This window comes from Bos javanicus, chromosome 24, assembly GCF_032452875.1.
Source record: "Bos javanicus breed banteng chromosome 24, ARS-OSU_banteng_1.0, whole genome shotgun sequence".
Taxonomy (NCBI): Eukaryota; Metazoa; Chordata; class Mammalia; order Artiodactyla; family Bovidae; genus Bos; species Bos javanicus.
This window is the reverse complement of record NC_083891.1, coordinates 20849064-20866438: the sequence shown is the minus strand read 5'-3', so window position 1 is coordinate 20866438 and position 17375 is coordinate 20849064. Positions and strand designations below refer to the sequence as shown.

Below are 17375 nucleotides of genomic sequence, written 5' to 3'. Positions count from 1 at the left end.
TGTAACTGAAGCTGAACTCCAAAGTACCAAGGGGTTTTTACTGTTCATGCATCAGTCCAGCCCAGTAGCTTTTCCTGCTCCTTGGCTCACGTGATGGTTTACAAGTTAATTGTGCATCTGGGGTGTGGTGATGGCGGGGCTCATGTCGTGGAATGCAGTGGCCAGCGTGTGCAGATTTGTTTGGCATCTTCACAGGCTGCCTGAGTTGCGGTGACCCCTTTGTGCACATGTGCCCCAGCTTGCTAAGGGGAGCAAGCTGACCTTGACCCCTTCCTATAGCCCTACTGTAAGCCCCACTTTCAAGGGACTAAAGGGCACAGAGTCATTGTTTCTGTTTTAGTTGAAGAACTTGCACAAATCGCCCAGCTGTTAATTACGGAGGCAGGGTCGTGACACCTGGCTTAGGAAGTCAGGTAGCCTTTCGGCTGGAAGGGGAATGTCCTGTCTGATAGAGGATGCTGGGTCTCGGGGGCTGTGGATGCTAATTACAGCTGAAGGAATACAACTGAAGGTGAACTTCCACACATTTTGACGGTTGGTTTATGTGGCTTTTCATTCTCTTCTGTGTTCTATTAATGTGTCGTACTTGCTTGACAAAATGATCTTTGAAGAAAGGAAGCCAGTATGTGTTCCTTGGTGCCCAGCCCATGCCTAACATATAATTTTATTAAAATTGAACCATGGAAATGGCAGTAGCTACTGATGCCCTGAATGTGAGGAGAGGAATCATGAGAACAGGCAGTTCTGCTAAGGTTTTGGGATTCTGTGGTTTTGGAGGCTGGGGAGGTGGTGGGGGGGTCCTGCTGTGATTTGGGGCTGCTGGGAGCATGAGGAGGCAGGTACCTGGTGGGTCAGGGTGAGCAGTGGGGCCAACCAGGTATTCACCCCAGCTGCTGGGAATAAAATCAGGAGGTATGGAGTGAAGACGATGTGGAAAATAACCATGGTTGCTGGTAAGAATGGTGGCTCAGATGGTAAAAAATCTGCCCACATGCAGGAGACCTGGGTTCGATCCCTGGGTTGGGAAGATCCCTTGGAGAGGAAAATGGTAACCCTCTCCAGTAATCCCATGGACAGAGGAAGCTGGTTGGGGGTGGGGCACTATAGTCCATGGTATCGCAAAGAGTTGGACACGACTGAGCGATTAACATTTATTCATGTCTGCTGGCCCCTAGTGATCCGCATCTGCTCCAGCTAAGGAGAAGAGCACAGGACTGGGGGAAGGGTGAGGGCTGAACGTCCAGGACAGGGGGACTCAGCCTTTCGTCCACTCCCTGCTAGTGTCCACTTGAGGTGCCTCAAGTTGATGACCTGGGAGGGCCAGAAGCAGCATGTGCTGAACCTGGTCTGGGTGGTTTGAGAGGGAATTTTGTTCAATGCAGTCATTATGCAAAATTAAATTATCCTGTATATATATATATATATTCAATGAACAAAAGTTATTAGTATATTAGAAACAAAGGTAAAAATATTCAAATATGTACACCTAAGTATATACTATGCTGCTGCTGCTGCTAAGTCGCTTCAGTCGTGTCCGACTCTGTGCGACCCCATAAACAGCGGCCCACCAGGCTTCCCCGTCCCTGGGATTCTCCAGGCAAGAACACTGGAGTGGGTTGCCATTTCCTTCTCCAATGCATGAAAGGGAAAAGTGAAAGTGAAGTCACTCAGTCCTGTCCTACTCTTCACGACCCCATGGTCTGCAGCCTACCAGGCTCCTCTGTCCATGGGATTTTCCAGGCAAGAGTACTGGAGTGGGGTGCCATTGCCTTCTCCAAGTATATACTATATATATATATATATATAACTGACTCACTTTGCATTACACCTGGAACTGATAATATTGTGAGCCAACTCTACCTCAAAAAAGTACTCAAAACATGTTACTTTCTAATTGTTTCATTGCATTGGGAGTTACTTTCATCTCCTGAATCTGTATGATAAAAATACTATATGCTGGTGAGCTTCTGTGTATCTCTTTTTAGCTCCACACTCAGTGACTTCACACTGGTAGCTTGAAACCGGCCATGGTGGGAATATTTGTACCACATAAGCGTGCACATCTCTCCTCCCTGTGCAACAGAGCAATAATTCCTCTCCAACTCAGTTCTCTCTGTCTGGCTTGAGTGTGGACCACAGCCTCTAAATGGCTTCAACCCCCTCGAGGGGAACCAGAAACTCTATCCAAAAGCTTCCTTCTTTGGACTCGCACAGTTCACATTTCCAAGGATGGAGGCAAAAGAAATGATCATAGCTTAAAGTGCTTTCGGTCTTCCCAGGTGGCTCAGTGGTAAAGAATCCCGTCAATGCAGGAGATGCAGTTCTGATCCCTGAGTCGGGAAGATCCTCTGGAGGAGAAAATGGCAACCCACTCCAGTATTCTTGCTTGGTAAATCCCATGGACAGAGGAGCCTGGCGGGCTACAGTCCACAGGGTCTCAAAGAGTCAGACATTCCTTAGCGACTGAGCATGCAAAGGGCTTTCAGTTCCTTGTCTGCTAGTCTGTTGATGATATGTGGGATTAAAAATGAGCAGAAGTGTTGATGCTGTCAACAGAATGGGCCACAAAAGCTTTATTAGTTGAACGTGCCAGTAGGAGTTAAAAGAAGGAATGAGCTGCAGTGATTACAGCTCTACGTACACAAGGACCAGTGGACATGGTAACATTTCCTTGTCTAATTAGAATTTCCACCTAAGAATGATAAAGGCTGATTTTAGTCCGCAGGAGACCCAAGCCCAGGAGATGCCTTCTGCAGGAAATCCTCTGCTTCTGTAAGCAGGGAAGCCAGCTCCCTGGGTGTCCCCCCAAAGCTTAGGCACACCTCCCCTGAGTGTTCCCCCCAAACCCTGGGGGCACCTCTGGCATCAGAGTACAGTGAGTTTGGCCCATTGGGCCCCAGCTTTCTCAGATCAGATTGCCCATCTGTAAAGTGCCAGTCAAGAATGTTGACCCTCACCAGCATGCCTTTAATAGTTTGTTATTAGGGAAATAAAACAAGTGAATCAAATAGGATTAACCCCTTCAAATGATTTAACTATTTCTTACAAATAACAAAGAACAAATTCCTTTCATTCTGTTGAGGATAACCAGAAACGTGGAGCTGTGGGGGTCTCTGCAAGAATTAGCAGCTTGTTATAGATGCTGATTCTGGACAAGTTGACAGTCTTTGTTTCTCCTGTTCAGGATAATAAGCAAAGCTTTTCCATCAAAGGAGACTAATTCCTTGTTTGAAATCTCCCTTATAGCAGGAGGATTAGCAGGCCTTTACCTAGATGTTTTGAAGTAGCCACGTATTTGCCTCCACTTCTCTCTAGTCTCCTGGCCTTTTGGAATAAGAGCTTTAACTCATCAAGTGGATGAATAATAAGAGCCACCCTTACTGAGAAATGAAGCATGAAGTTATATACTTGGATTTTCTCATAATGTTCATCTTTGGTTAAAATTGCTTTCCTGTATTTTTAAGTGTATGGATTATTCTAAATGTCATGTCATGCTGGCTAATTGAAACAGCCTCAAAGTCTTAATGACTTACTAGAGCAAAGGCTCATGTCTTGCTCTTGTCACTGTCCAGGATGGGTGAGTGGGAGCTGGGCAGCACAATGCTGTCTTCCATGCAGTGATGTGGGGACCTGAGCTGCTTCTATCTGGGGTCTGCTGGTTTCCAGAATTGAGAGTCCTTTCTGGCTCCTCTATATTTGGCCACAGGCACGAGAAGAAAGGTGTGCGGTTGGGTAGGAGTGTTTTGGCCAGGCCTGTTGGGATTCTTCCCTTTCACCTATATTCCAGTGGTCAGTACTCAGTTACCCAGCAATAGCCCAACTATAAACCTGCGATACATGGTCTCTGTCCCCAGGAGGAAAGGGATTGGCGTTGGCAAGCTTGCAGCATTACCTTGGCCAGACCAGAACACTCCGATCACCAAAGTTGCATTTGTGAGCGTATTTTCAAGTCCTCAGAAGGTCTCTGGCCATAGAGCAGATGCAGAGCATAGTGGTCAAGAGCATGACCTCAATTCAGATTCCCTGAATTCAAATCCCACCTCCATCACTTATCAGATATGACAAGTGTCTTAATCTGTCTCTGTGACTCAGCTTTCTCATTGTGAAATGGGGATAACAAAGGAAATCACTAGAGTTTGTGTGAGAATGAGATGATGTAACACGTAAAATGCTTGGAATTACGAATAGATGTAATTAACAACATATAAGTATTTGTTAATGGGCTTCCCAGGTGGCTCAGTAGTAAAGAATCTGCTTGCTAATGCAGGAGATGCAGGTTTGATGCTTGGGTCAGGAAGATCCCCTGGAGAAGGAAATGGCAACCCATTCCAGTATTCTTGCCTACGAAATTCCGAAATCCTGTAGACAGAAGGAGCCTGGTGGACTACAATCCATGGGGTTGCAGAGAGGTGGACACAACTTACCGACTGAACAATGACAACAACAAATATTTATTCAATAAATTTTCTAAAAATGAGACTAGTAATAAAGAGACCTAGTGTCCTTTTTGGTGAGTTGTAGTTCGAATATATTGCCATTCAGATAAGGCAATGGCACCCAACTCCAGTACTCTTGCCTGGAAAATCCCATGGGTGGAGGAGCCTGGTAGGCTGCAGTCCATGGGGTCGCTAAGAGTCGGACACAGCTGAGCAACTTCACTTTCACTTTTCACTTTCATGCATTGGAGAAGGAAATGGCAACCCACTCCAGTGTTCTTGCCTGGAGAATCCCAGGGACGGGGAGCCTGGTGGGCTGCCGTCTATGAGGCCGCACAGAGTCGGACACGACTGAAGCGACTTAGCAGCAGCATTAATTATAATGGAACAAACCTGACCATAGAATCTGAGTGAGTAGGCTGCTCACTGGGTCAAAGGAAACAGCATGTTTTCTCCACCAAATTTGCCTTTTAAACTGTGTCTCTCAATCCATGGTCCCATTGGCATCTTAGTTTCCACTCTCCAAATCCATGGCTTCTTCTGGGCCCCTGAGAGTGAAAGGTGACATTGGCCCAGTGCCTCTCCTCCCCTGGCCACGTCTTATAGGTCCTGTCTATGTCATTCACGTAGTGGGTATAATTTCTGTCTACCTGTTATGCAGTTTGCTTCCAATCTGTTTATATGAACATCCTACCTCTTCCATTAGGATCCAGATTTGGGGATAATGCATGGTTTTATTGATTTATTTTAAAATACTGATTGATCAATTAGGCTGTGCTGGGTCTTAGTTACGACATGTGGGATCTTTAGTTGTGGCGTATGGGATCTGGTTCCCTAACCAGGGATCGAACCTCGGCCCGCTGCACTGGGAGCGTGGAGTCTTAGCCTCTGGACCACCAGGGAAGTTCCAGATAATGGTTGATTTCAGAAAACACACGAGGGCAACAGGAAGTGATTTCTGGGTTCCAGCCCCTACTGCAGCAGCAGGCTGGGCTTAACAGGCTCTTTCTCTTGCAGCTGGACGACTGCACCCTGCAGCTCTCCCACAATGGTACTTACCTGGACTTGGAGGCCACCCTGGCCGAGCAACGGGACGAGTTAGAAGGCTTCCAGGATGACGCTGGGTAAGAGTGACTGCTGTCCCCTGTCAGCTGGTCCCGACCCTCCACGAAATGGGGCTTCATTGAGGCCTTCAAATATTTTGGAGAATTCACCATAGCTTTCACCTTGTCTCACTCACAGTCACACAAAAGGACTCACCGGTAGTAACTGCAGACTCTTTGAATTTGAGTAGCTCTTCTTGGTAAGGTTACTCAGGGGTTGAGAATTTCTGGTGTAGTTTAATTAAGCATGTGATATTTACATTCAAAGTTTCTTTTTAACCCAAACGTAGTTAAATTAATATTTTCCAGATTTTAGTGGATTGACAACTATTTTATACATTGTTTTTGTTGATAACTCCTGGATATTTAGTTTTTTGGCAGATGCCCCTTTAGATCATTTTATACTGTATCATCTTTTGAACTCATTAGTGGAAAAAATAATTATTGATTATGTTAGTTAATATCAAGTTACTTTTAGCCTATACCTAGAATTGCTTAGTATTTCTGATTGCTGTGAGTCTGAATAAAGCAATTCATATAAAAAACCAGAAATATATACAGAAAACAAAGCCACTGTAGGAATATACCCATACAATTAGCCATTCCTATGTTTATTAGATTATTTTTTTCAAGTGATTGTTTTATTCTCTTCCAGATTTTTTTAACTTTTCGTGTCAAAATGATTTTTAACTCCCAGAAGAGTTGAAAGTAAAGCACTGACTTTTCCAAATAACACTTTACGCAGCTTCCCATGATGTTAACATATTACATAACCAATGCAAATTTGCCCAAACCAAGACATTAATATTTGTAAAATACTATTTATTAGATTATCAAAATACACTTTGGATGGGCCCCCGCACCTCCCTTTCTACTCCTCATTCATCCAGAACCAAATCTCTCTCTGATTTTATCACCTTCCTCCTTAGAAACCTTCAAAGGCTCCCTCTTCTTTTCCAAATAATGCCCAGCCATCTATGCCTGCTATTCAGGGATCTCTTCAAAAATTCTTTTGAGGCAACCTTTCCTGAGTTAAAAATGTACTGCAGTCAAATGAATATTATCTGAGAGTGCTGATTTTCATGAGTGGCTCAAAAAATGAGGAAAAGTGGGAGGCTTCTTGGTGCTGCTTTCCTGACACCAGAATATATTGATGACTTCCCGAGTTTCCTCTGCTCTAATACCTATCACAAGTTATGGTCCTCTCCCCATTAATGGTCCCCTTAATTATTCCTCTTCTCTGCTGCTAAAATTCTCCTAGATCAGAACTGGGCCTGCCTGAATACCCAGCCTAGCCTTTTCTCAGCACATTAGAGACACTTAGTGTACACTAGGAGCCAGGTGAACAGAGGAGCCCAGAATGGATTCCTGAGTGCCATGCGCTTGAGCACCGAGATCAGGGTCCTTGGTTGGAATCCAGTCAAGTTCTCTCAGGATGTGCTTCCTGTCTCCTGAGTGGATTCAGAAGCCATGAAAAGACCTGGGAAATGCCATAGGCTGTACACACATGAGGGGTATCTCTATTAAGTCACATCAAATTCTGCTCACCATCATTTTAAAAAATTACATTGTTAAGACTGAAAGATTTTGGGAAATTCCTTTGCTATAGTTTTTACCAAGTATTTGACAATGACATTCTTTTATTTAAGATGTCAGCATTAGGTGCATGACAGTTTAATGGGATGACTTGGTGTTTCATTGATCAAATAGATCTCAGGAGTGTTATGAGTAGATCATTGCCAATTTGAAACATGTCCGTAGTGCTGTTGTGCTTGAAAACCATGACCTGATATTTTTCTTTCTTATCAGAACACGACTAGTTTGGAAATGACAGCTTGGAAAAAAAATGTTAATAGCTAAGAGTCTCAAGAGTTAAGAGTGGGGAAGAAAATAACCTTATGAAGCACCTGGTATGCCAACCACATGCCATTATTCATGGCATGTTTGTTTACTGGTTCATTTCCTTAATAGGCACAAACCTGGGATTGTATTTTCTCATCTCCATGTTTCATTTGAAACAACTGAGGGCCAGGAGTTCAATCACATGTCCAGGGAGGCAGAGCTGGTAGAAGGTGGAGCAACGTTTGACCATAGGTGTGACTGGTTCCCAAGTCCGTGCTCCTCTGCCATCCCAGGAGCTTCTGGAATATACATTTCAGGCTCTCCCGAGGATGTACATTGGCACCCGAGGGGACATACTGTTGGTTCATGCAAGGACTTCCTCAATTCCAGGCTAATAACTATCTGTAGCTGGAGCAGCACCCACTGCAGGGTGGCTCCATCCCCTGGCCCTGAGGCTACAGCTCATATTATAAACATGGTGTCCAGATGCCAGCTTCTTTGCAGCCATGCCTAGAGAGCCAGGGAGCCTGCTGCAAGCCCCCCAGAGCAGATCCTGGGGCTAACCTTCTTACTTTGTTCCCTTCTGAGCCATCCCCTGACCATGGGTCCATCTGACAGGGGCAGCCTTGACCACACTTCTCCACCCTCATGGCATGGGGTGCTGGGGAAACAAGTTATGGCAAGATGAGAAGGCGGGACTCACGACGTGGGAAACTGCAAACACTGGGGAGGGAGGGGGTGGCCCAGAGGAGGTCGGGTAGCTGCATGTTTGACTGCTGGGTCCCAAACCCACCCCAGAATGGGGCTTCTATCTGAAATAGTCTTCATTTGTGGGATTCAGCCTTTGTCCTCTGAAACATATCCAGGATGACTTTCCTGTTTATCTGGAAGAGTGTAAAGAAGCCACCTCTCCTGGTCTCTGGTTGGGAGAGCCCCTGGGCCTGGCCTGGGCTGCAGAAGACAGGCCAGGATGGTGCTGTCCTGGCATTGCCAGGTCACTGTGGTGATCCCTGGGTCCTGAGCACGTTCGTGAACACTGGTGGCGTGTGGTGAGTTACTGGGCGCTGGCTGGAAGCAGTGTGATGGTGGAGGCTCCCTGCACAGGAGGGAGGTGTCTGGGTGCATCTGCAGGGCACACTTGCACTGAGAGGCCCTCCTGGGTCTTTTCTCAGAAGCTTGGCATTTGGCAGAGTCTGTGTGCCTGAGAGCTCACGCCTCCCTCAAACGGGAGTTAAAATATAATTTACTCCTGGTTAAGAATTGCCCTTGTGAAGCGTGAAAAGGGCAAATGAAATCATTATGTTTCTTGATTATTTTTTTTGTTGTTGTTGTTAAATTATAGGAAAATACCTGCTCACGCTGTGGCCACTCAATGAAGATGGGCGGCAGGCTGTGTGGAGACTGTGGTGGTGTCGGTTGTGCGTGTTCAGAGTCAGTTTTTCTTGCTGGAGGAGCTGGTTGCTTTGTTCTTGTCTATTACCCTGCTCTTTTCTGCCAGGACTAAAATTTAACTTACCCCTTGTTTATAATGATCACTTAGACTATATAGCTAGTTGGAGAAGAGGAGAAAGACCTTCAAAAGTACAAGGACAAAGCAATTATCATGCTAGCAGAGTAAAGCCAGGTCTTTTTATTGCCTTCCAAAGCCAGCGAAGTGAGTAGGCACAGCAGAGGGCAGTGGAAACTGAAGCCCCTGGGTTATTATTCCCGACCTTGCCATTGTGTGACATGGGGCAAGTCACTCTACCTCTGATGAGAGTTTATAAAATTTATTTATAAAATGAGGACAATGTTACCCACTCCCATTTTCCTCCTTGTATCAGCAGCGACCCCAACAGAGTCTCAGGGCCTGAGGAGAGTGTAAAGAGCAGCTGTGCACAGTATTTAGGGGCGTGAGCTTTGCAGTTAACCTCAGGGCTGTGTGACTATGGGAAGGTTACTTTACCTCTCTGAGCCTTGGCTTCCTTGTAAGTGGGGATAATATATGCGATAATCATATATTATGATTATAATATAACCATCATACTGCCTCCTTGGGTTGTTGTGAAGTAAAATATGATGATGTATCTAAAACATTAAGCTGGTTCCCAGCATGTAAGACAGACCCAAAGCTAGTAGCTTTAGCTATAGTTATAGTCGTAATTTGAGATCATGCACTGATTTGGGAGTCACTGGGTTTTAGGGCAGGATGGGGTCTATTCCAAGCTCTCATGGGGAGAGCTCATTGTTAGGAAAACCAAGGCTGGAGCCTTGCCCGTGGGGCAGAGGTGGCCCAGATTCTGCCTCCCCCAGCCCCCCAGCCCTGGACCTTGTTGCTTAGTCCCCCTCCCTGCCTCTGAAAGGAAACGCACACAGGGGGCTGTCCCAGAGAAGCGGGTTGGAGGTTAGTCCTGAAGGTGAGAGGGTGGGGTTTTGCCAAGGTAGCGAGGGCCGCAGGTTGGGGTGCGGTAGACCTGTGAGTGGGCCTGAGAAGCCCCGGGCTTCAGGGACGCTGGGGGGACCTGCGTGGTTGTTGGGCACGTCCCCAGGTGCTCCTGACCTGGAGGAACCCTGGACACTCACCTGTGCTTCTCTGGACTCCCCTCAGGCCTTCGCTAGAGGGTCAGCGCTGAGACAGCGCTTCTTGCTCGGTTTTCTCATCCTGTGTCCACAGCACTGTGGGGTGGGAAGGTCAGATGAGATGAGACCCTGTGGAGTGGGGGTGGGGAGAGTGCAGTGTGAGCCTCAGAGATGAAGGATGTGAGGCCTGGGGGTGAGAAGGGCTGTGAGGAAGCCCATTCACAGGGGCAGGTGGGCCCCCACCCCACCCTGCCAGCCCCCATGCTTGGGGGGTGCGGAGGAGTTTGGGGAGAGCTCTTGTTTGACTCTTAGACACCCAGCTTCTCAGCCTGCAGCACATGAGCCCCGAGGATCCGTGTGTGTAGCAGGGGTCCAGGAACCCCTGAGATGTCTGCAGTTTGTTGGGAATGCAGGGTTTTGGGGTGGAGAAGGGTTTCCTGGCCTTTCATCGGATACTCAAAGAGTTCTTTACTTTTCAAAATGTCAAGCTGGAAGGAATAAGAAGCCATTTTCCCTCCTTACTGTCTGATACAAAAGTTAACCTATGACATCTCTGTTGAAGTTTCCTTGGCATCTGGACCTGGTAGAAAGGGAAATCACTAAAATATATTTTAAACCTAAATCTAAAAACCTGCAGAACTCATCAAACCAAACCAAACCACAAACAAAAACTTTAACAAAAGAGAGATTCTGGTTAAAGGTGTGGGTGGGATGCAGTAAAGGGTTTCCCCCCACTTTTCCTCTTAAGCCAGAAGAGGTTGTTGTCTGAGGTTCTCTTGGCAAATCACCAAAGAGTTAAGGGTCTCCTGTCTTCTCAGTGCAAGACTTGGACTGCAGACCATCAGCCCTGCTTTGGTTACGGTGGAGGAATAGGGAGGGTGGTTTCAGTGCTGAGCTGAGCAGCGCAGCCCAGAGGCCCCTGCACACCTGCTCTGGATCAGTGCTAGACCAGAGCCTCCAATTACCCTGGGAGAAAGCCACTTAGAGGTGCTCGGACAAGACAAATGAGCTTCCATGCCGATTGGACAGTGGAACTGGCGTGGCTTCACGTTCCCTCGAGTGCCAAATTGTGCAATAGGACAAACATGGTGACAGGTAGGAGTCAGGGCGCCCAGGTGGGTTCTGGGCTTTCTGGTGTGGGTTGGACTCAGAAGAAAACTGACCTGCAAAGAGGGAGCCCTCCCAGAACCCCTCCAATGACAGAGCAGGGAGGCTGCAGTCAGTGTGGCCCACTGAGAGGGGGGAAGGGAGTGATCTGATGGGTCTGAACCTGGTGATCAAGGAAGGCAGGTGGACTGGGGCCTGGGCCAGTGAAGGAATCTGTAGATATGATGCTCGTAGAGGGAGGGAAACAGGAGAAGAAAATGGACACATGCCACTAGGTGGACGGTATACAGATGGTGGACTACTTAGAGAGTTAGGGAGGTTATGGGGGGCAATTTGGGGAGGGGGAGAAGAGGTTTATACATGTTAATCTGGGATTATGTCAAGCTACCCTCAAGTTGCAAAGTGGCCAGGTGAGAAATATTGGCCTGGGACTCAGGTGAGAAACATCAAGGCCCAGAGAGATTGGGGGTGATCTTTTGGAGGGAGTTAAAAGCCAAAAACTTCTCTAAAATTTGAAGTCTATTTAAAAAAATTAACATTTAATTATTTTTATTTTGGGGGGAGCAGCACCATGTGGCACGTGGAATCTTAGTTCCCCAGCCAGAGATCAAACCCGTGCCCCATACGGTGGAAGCACAGAGTCTTAACCGCTGGACCACCGGGAAGCCCCAAGTCTGTTTTTTAAAAAGTTTGGATAATTAAGCCATTTCAAGGGTAATAAATTGATTACAAGATGCTCTTAGGAACCCAGGCTTCTTTTATCTTTCTGCTGTGTCATCCTGATGATATAGCTTTCATCTTTCATGCTTCATCATAGTTACAATATGGCTCTCCCACCAGCATCACATCAAGCCAGGAAGTCGTATGTTGAATACGGTACAGTTTTCCGTGATGTAAACAAGAGATTCCAAATTATGGCAGTTTATGTATAAAGATAAAAATTTCTTTCCTGTGTAAGAGTCCAACTATACATAGTCTTTCTTGGGACTGGTAGAGCAGCCATTCATCCTCAAAATGAGAATTCCACCTCTGTGTCTAAAGTTGTTGCTTCAGCTTTTCCCTTTTCATCTGTATCCTAGCTTCCAGAAAGATAGAAATGGACAGAGAGAGTGCATGTCCATTCCTTGGGCACAGAGCTTTCCCTTGCATGGCACTGGCCAAAGCTTAGGTTCATGATCTTGAATTGTGGGCTTCAGTCAGTTCAGTTCGGTTCAGTCACTTAGTCATGTCCGACTCTTTGTGACCCCATGGACTGCAAGCCAAGCTTCCCTGTCCATCACCAACTCCCGGAGCTTGTTCAAACTCATGTCCATAGAGTTGGTGATGCCATCAACCATCTCATCCTTTGTCGTCCCCTTTTCCTCCTGCCTTCAGTCTTTCCCAGCATCAGAGTCTTTTCCAGTGAGTCAGTTCTTCACATTAGGTGACCAAAGTATTAGAGCTTGAGCTTGAGCTTCAGCATCAGTCCTTCCAATGAATATTCGGGACTGATTTCCTTTAGGATTGACTGGTTGGATCTCCTTGCTGTCCAAGGGACTCAACAGTCTTCTCCAACACCACAGTTCAAAAGCATCTTTGGCGCTCAGCTTTATTTATTGTCCAACTCTCACATCCACACATGACTACTGGAAAAACCATAGCTTTGACTAGACAGACCTTTGTTGGCAAAGTAATGTCTGTGGTTTTTAATATGCTGTCTAGGTTGGTCATAGCTTTTCTTCCAAGGAGCAAGCATCTTTTAATTTCATGGCTGCAGTCACCCTCTGCAGTGATTTTGGAGCCCAATAAAATAATCTCTCTTACTGTTTCCATTATTTTCCCATCTTTTTGCCATGAAGTGATGGGACCAGATGCCATGATCTTCTTTTTTTGAATGTTGAGTTTTTTAAGCCAGCTTTTTCACTCTTCTCTTTCACTTTCATCAAGAGGCTCTTTAGTTCCTCTTCACTTTCTGCCATAAGAGTGGTATCATCTACATACCTGAGGTTATTGATATTTCTCCTGGCAATCTTGATTCCAGCTTAGGCTTCATCCAGCCCAGTATTTCACATGATGTACTCTGCACATAAGTTAAATAAGCAGGGTGACGGTATACAGCCTTGATGTACTCCTGTCTGTTGTTCCATGTCCAGTTCTAACTGTTCCTTCTTGACCTGCATACAGATTTCTCAGGAGGCAGGTCAGGTGGTCTGATATTCCCATCTCTTGAAGAATTTTCCACAGTTTGTTGTGATCCACACAGTCAAAGGCTTTGGCATAGTCAATAAAGCAGAAGTAGATGTTTTTCTGGAATTCTCTCACTTTTTCAGTGAGCCAACGGATGTTGGCAATTTGATCTCTGGTTCCTCTACCTTTTCTAAATCCAGCTTGATCATCTGGAAGTTCACAATTCACGTACTGTTGAAGCCTGGCTTGGAGAATTTTGAGCATTACTTTGCTAGGGTGTGAGATGAGTACAATTGTGCGGTAGTTTGAGCATTCTTTGGCATTGCCTTTCTTTGGGATTGGAATGAAAACTGGCCTTTTCCAGTCTTGTGGCCAGTGCTGAGTTTTCCAAATTTTCTGGCAAATTAGATATGTTACCAAAGCATACTATTACCCTATATTGCAGACAAGGAAGCTGAGCCTCATAGAGGCTAAGTAGCTTGTCTAGGATCACACAGCTGGCTTCAGAGTTTATTCTTCTCACCTATACTGTCTCCTAGGGGAGACCAGAATGTATCCGGAGATGAATGCAGTGACTACCAGCTCTCTTGGACTTTGAGCTTCTGAGCAAATTAATCTTCCCTAGTACTACTCTTTAACTCACTGATGACTGCATTAAATCCTTCTTCATCCCCCAGACTGAGCACTGGCTGAGTCTCAGAGGTTCAGAAGCTTACTAAGAGGAAGCTTATCCTGGGGCAACTGCTGGGGGGCCCCTGTCTCTGCTTCTGCTGCATTGTCCAATGTGTGTTTTCTACTCTTGACTGAAACCGTAGCTTAGTTCAGTGGAGAAATATCTGGCAGCATTGATTCTGCTGTTGACTACAAGAAGAAGTCTTCAAGCCTTTGGCTCCATGCAACTCCATTCTCTTGAGCGCAAGAGAATAACGTAAGCACTTGTTCTTACATTGCAAAGACTTTATACGTTTTCTTACAAAAATATTTTCTTGAGAGACAGGGATAGGACTGAAACACACGGGTTTCTGCGAGACTTATTTGGTTAAACTGGATCTTCTTCCCGAGGCCATAGACATTATTGCAGAAGCTCATGTATTCTGAGAAAGCAGGAAGTTTGGGGGAAGTTCCTTCAGCGATAGTGCCGTCACGACCCTGGCACGTGTACCTTGGCTAAAGTCTCCTCTGATTGAATGTCTGTTTTAGTTCTCTCATCACTTGGGTGGCATTGGCCTTGGGTGTGGGCAGCTGATTGGCGTGGCTGCTCCCTTAGGCCTGTGATGTTTCTCTGGCAGTGGCTGTGCTGATAGGAATGGAATCTGAATCTCCCTGGGGAGCTTTAGGTCAAGTTAAACTGCCTTTGCCTCTTGGTCACCAGATTCTGATAACTGATGCACTCCCATTTCACTCTGCTGCAAACAGGCAAACTTGGAAGGAGAGGCAGCTATGATACTGATCCAATAAGCCTGTATCAGGGAGAAAAAGACCATTAAAGTGCTTATGATGAACAGGCATTGACAGACTCTCACTGAGTTTAAGTTTTGGAACATGGAAGTTCCATGAAGGCAGATACCAGAGTTTGTATTAATTAGGGTTTTCCAGAGAAATAGAACGAGTAAGATATGCCTGTCCATCTAGTCTAATATAGCTAGTCTGTCGGGAGAGATTTATTTCAAGTAATTGGCTCACACCATTTTGGAGACCGGCAAGTTGAAATTTGTAGAGTGGGCCAGCAGGCTGGAAATTCAGGTAAGAATTGAGGTTGCAGTCTTGAGTCCAGAATATGCATGGCAGGCTCATGGGCAGGATTTATATGTTGCTGTCTTGAGACAGATCGTCCTTTGTGGATCTGACAGAGAGTCCACCACACACTAGTCACCAGTGAACATGTGTGGAGTGAGGGAATGCATGAGGGCACGCCCAGCTGGGAGGCAGCCTCAGGGAGGTGGTAGGCGTACAGACTCTGGGGTCAGGCTGCCTGGGTTGGGTTCGAGCTCTGTCACTTTTTAATGTGACTTCAGCTATGTTGCATAACTCTTCTGGGCCACAATTTCCTGACTTTCAAAATGGCAATCATATTACCTACTTCATAGGAGTTTTCTGAAGACTAAATCTGTATAAATTAGTTGGAACCTCATCTGGCACATGATAAGCATTCCATAAATGTTAACAACTATTATGATTATTATTTGCTGAACCCAGACTGACATAGTATCCCACTGGGGAGAGGGGAAAGCATACCCATGATTATTTAATTTTCCTCTGAAAATTTCAGCCGTGAAATAGAAGACAAGGGCATATTTACTAGAACAATGGGGATAAACTGATTATTTTTAAATGGATGAAATGATTATTTCTCTAAAAGAAGCTAAATGAATCAGCCAAAAGATTTTTAGGGTCAATAATAGCAGCAAGATGGCATATGTAAAAGAAATGCATAACAATCAGCATTACCCAATTATAAAATACAGTGGTGGGAGGAGGGAAGCTACCAAATTTAAGAGACCTTTTGATGGATGTTGTCTATACATTGATATTTGATGTAGATAAATAAACATGGACATCATGTAATTCTTGAATTCTTAGGATTAAACCTTATTTGGTCCTGTTTTATTATATTCATGTATTTTATGTTTTGGTTTGTCAATTTTTTTTTAAGATATTTCCATCTTAATTTTTTGTGTCCTTTTCTGTTAGATTTTAGTACTGAGGTTAAACCAGTTCCTTAAAACACCTGGGACACTTTTTATCCTTAGTAAACGCTGGAGAAGGTTATTGAGTGGGGCACTTGTGCAGCAAACGGCAGGATGATGCGAATGATGGAGGAGTCAGGGACTCTGCTGTCAGCCCAGGTCTGTTTCCATCAGTCACGTGACTTTATGCAGGTTACGTTATTACTACAAGCTTTGCTTCTCTGTCTGCACAATGGGCACAGCAGTGGTACCCGCTCCAAAGGTAGGAGAAAGTCGGGGTTGGGGGAGATGAAGGACAACGTCTGTGGACCTGGGTGCACTCACCACCCCACAGCCTCTGCCTTGGCAGCCCCTCTCCTTTGCCATGGACTCCTGGGATCTGGCCCCGCATCCCCCGTCGAGGGGCTTCCACAGCCTTTAGTCTCAAATTCCACTCAGATTTCTTCCATCATTGGATTCTGTGCAAAGGGGCAGACAGGGAAGGAGGTGGCAATATCGAGACAGAGGATTTATAAGTGATAAAGACAACTTAAAAATATATAGGCCTTTTTTGTTTTATGCTCTCTTAAATTCCCTTCGAGTTTAACTTTACCAATCTAATTGCCTGTTTTCTCAACATACGAGCACAGAAAAGATGGCACCTCCAGAATGGTGGGCTAGCGGCTTCCTCAGAAAGACTGTGCTAGTTCTCATACAGGTGCCCGGATCCTTTGTGACCACAGGACTGGAGAATTCTGTGGGAAAACTGAAACACCTCCTCCAAATGAAGCTCTGCAGTTGTCTGAAGATAAAAGTAGGGGCTCTCAGTGGGCCCTTCTGAACTTCTCCAGAACTCCTGAGGAATTCTGAACTATTTTCTCCTGCCATCCTGTGCTTCCTCCTCTATGGGCATCTCAAGCATGTATTTTGTCTATCGCTCATTTATTTTTGACTTATAACTGGTGGTAACATGAGTTACAAAAAATCTTCCAGGTAAGAGAACTTTGGGTTTGCTGTTTCCGGTAGTTAGGGTCTGGCCTCTTTTGGGGGTTCACTAGTTGCTGCTCCCAGCTCTGCCCCATCTCAGCCCTAGGGAGACTGCATGCCTGGTGACTGCTGTTCCCACCCCACCTTTCCTGGTAGTTCACTCAAGAGGCTGTTCAGCAACTCAATTCAACGCACTTAATGGGATCTTTCTTCCTAGTATGACCATAGGAGTGGAAGGAGTGTTGTCACTAGAAATGTCTAGATAAATTTAAATAAAGTGAGATGGGAAAGGAATATGTTCCAGATGAAGGGTCAGGATAACCCCCCAGAAGAACAATTAAATGAAATGGAAATAGGCAGTGTGCAAGAGAAAAGAGTTCAGCATAATGGTTGTAAAGGTGATCCAAGAACTCAGGGAACCAATGGACGCACAGAGTGAGACGTTACAAGAAGTTTTTAACAAAGAGTTAGAAAATATAAAGAACAACCAAGTAGAGTTGAAGAATACA

General features: G+C 45.6%; 1 protein-coding gene across 9 annotated transcripts in view; it reads left to right on the top strand.

The window, feature by feature from the left end:
• The window catches only part of FHOD3 (formin homology 2 domain containing 3), a 521499-nt gene that overhangs the window by 55862 nt on the left and 448262 nt on the right, over nucleotides 1-17375 (top strand). For all 9 annotated transcript variants that reach the window (XM_061400414.1, XM_061400417.1, XM_061400421.1 and 6 more), the window contains exon 2: nucleotides 5454-5560. In XM_061400414.1, the coding sequence (XP_061256398.1) occupies nucleotides 5454-5560 (107 nt within the window). The remainder of the gene's footprint in view (nucleotides 1-5453; nucleotides 5561-17375) is intronic.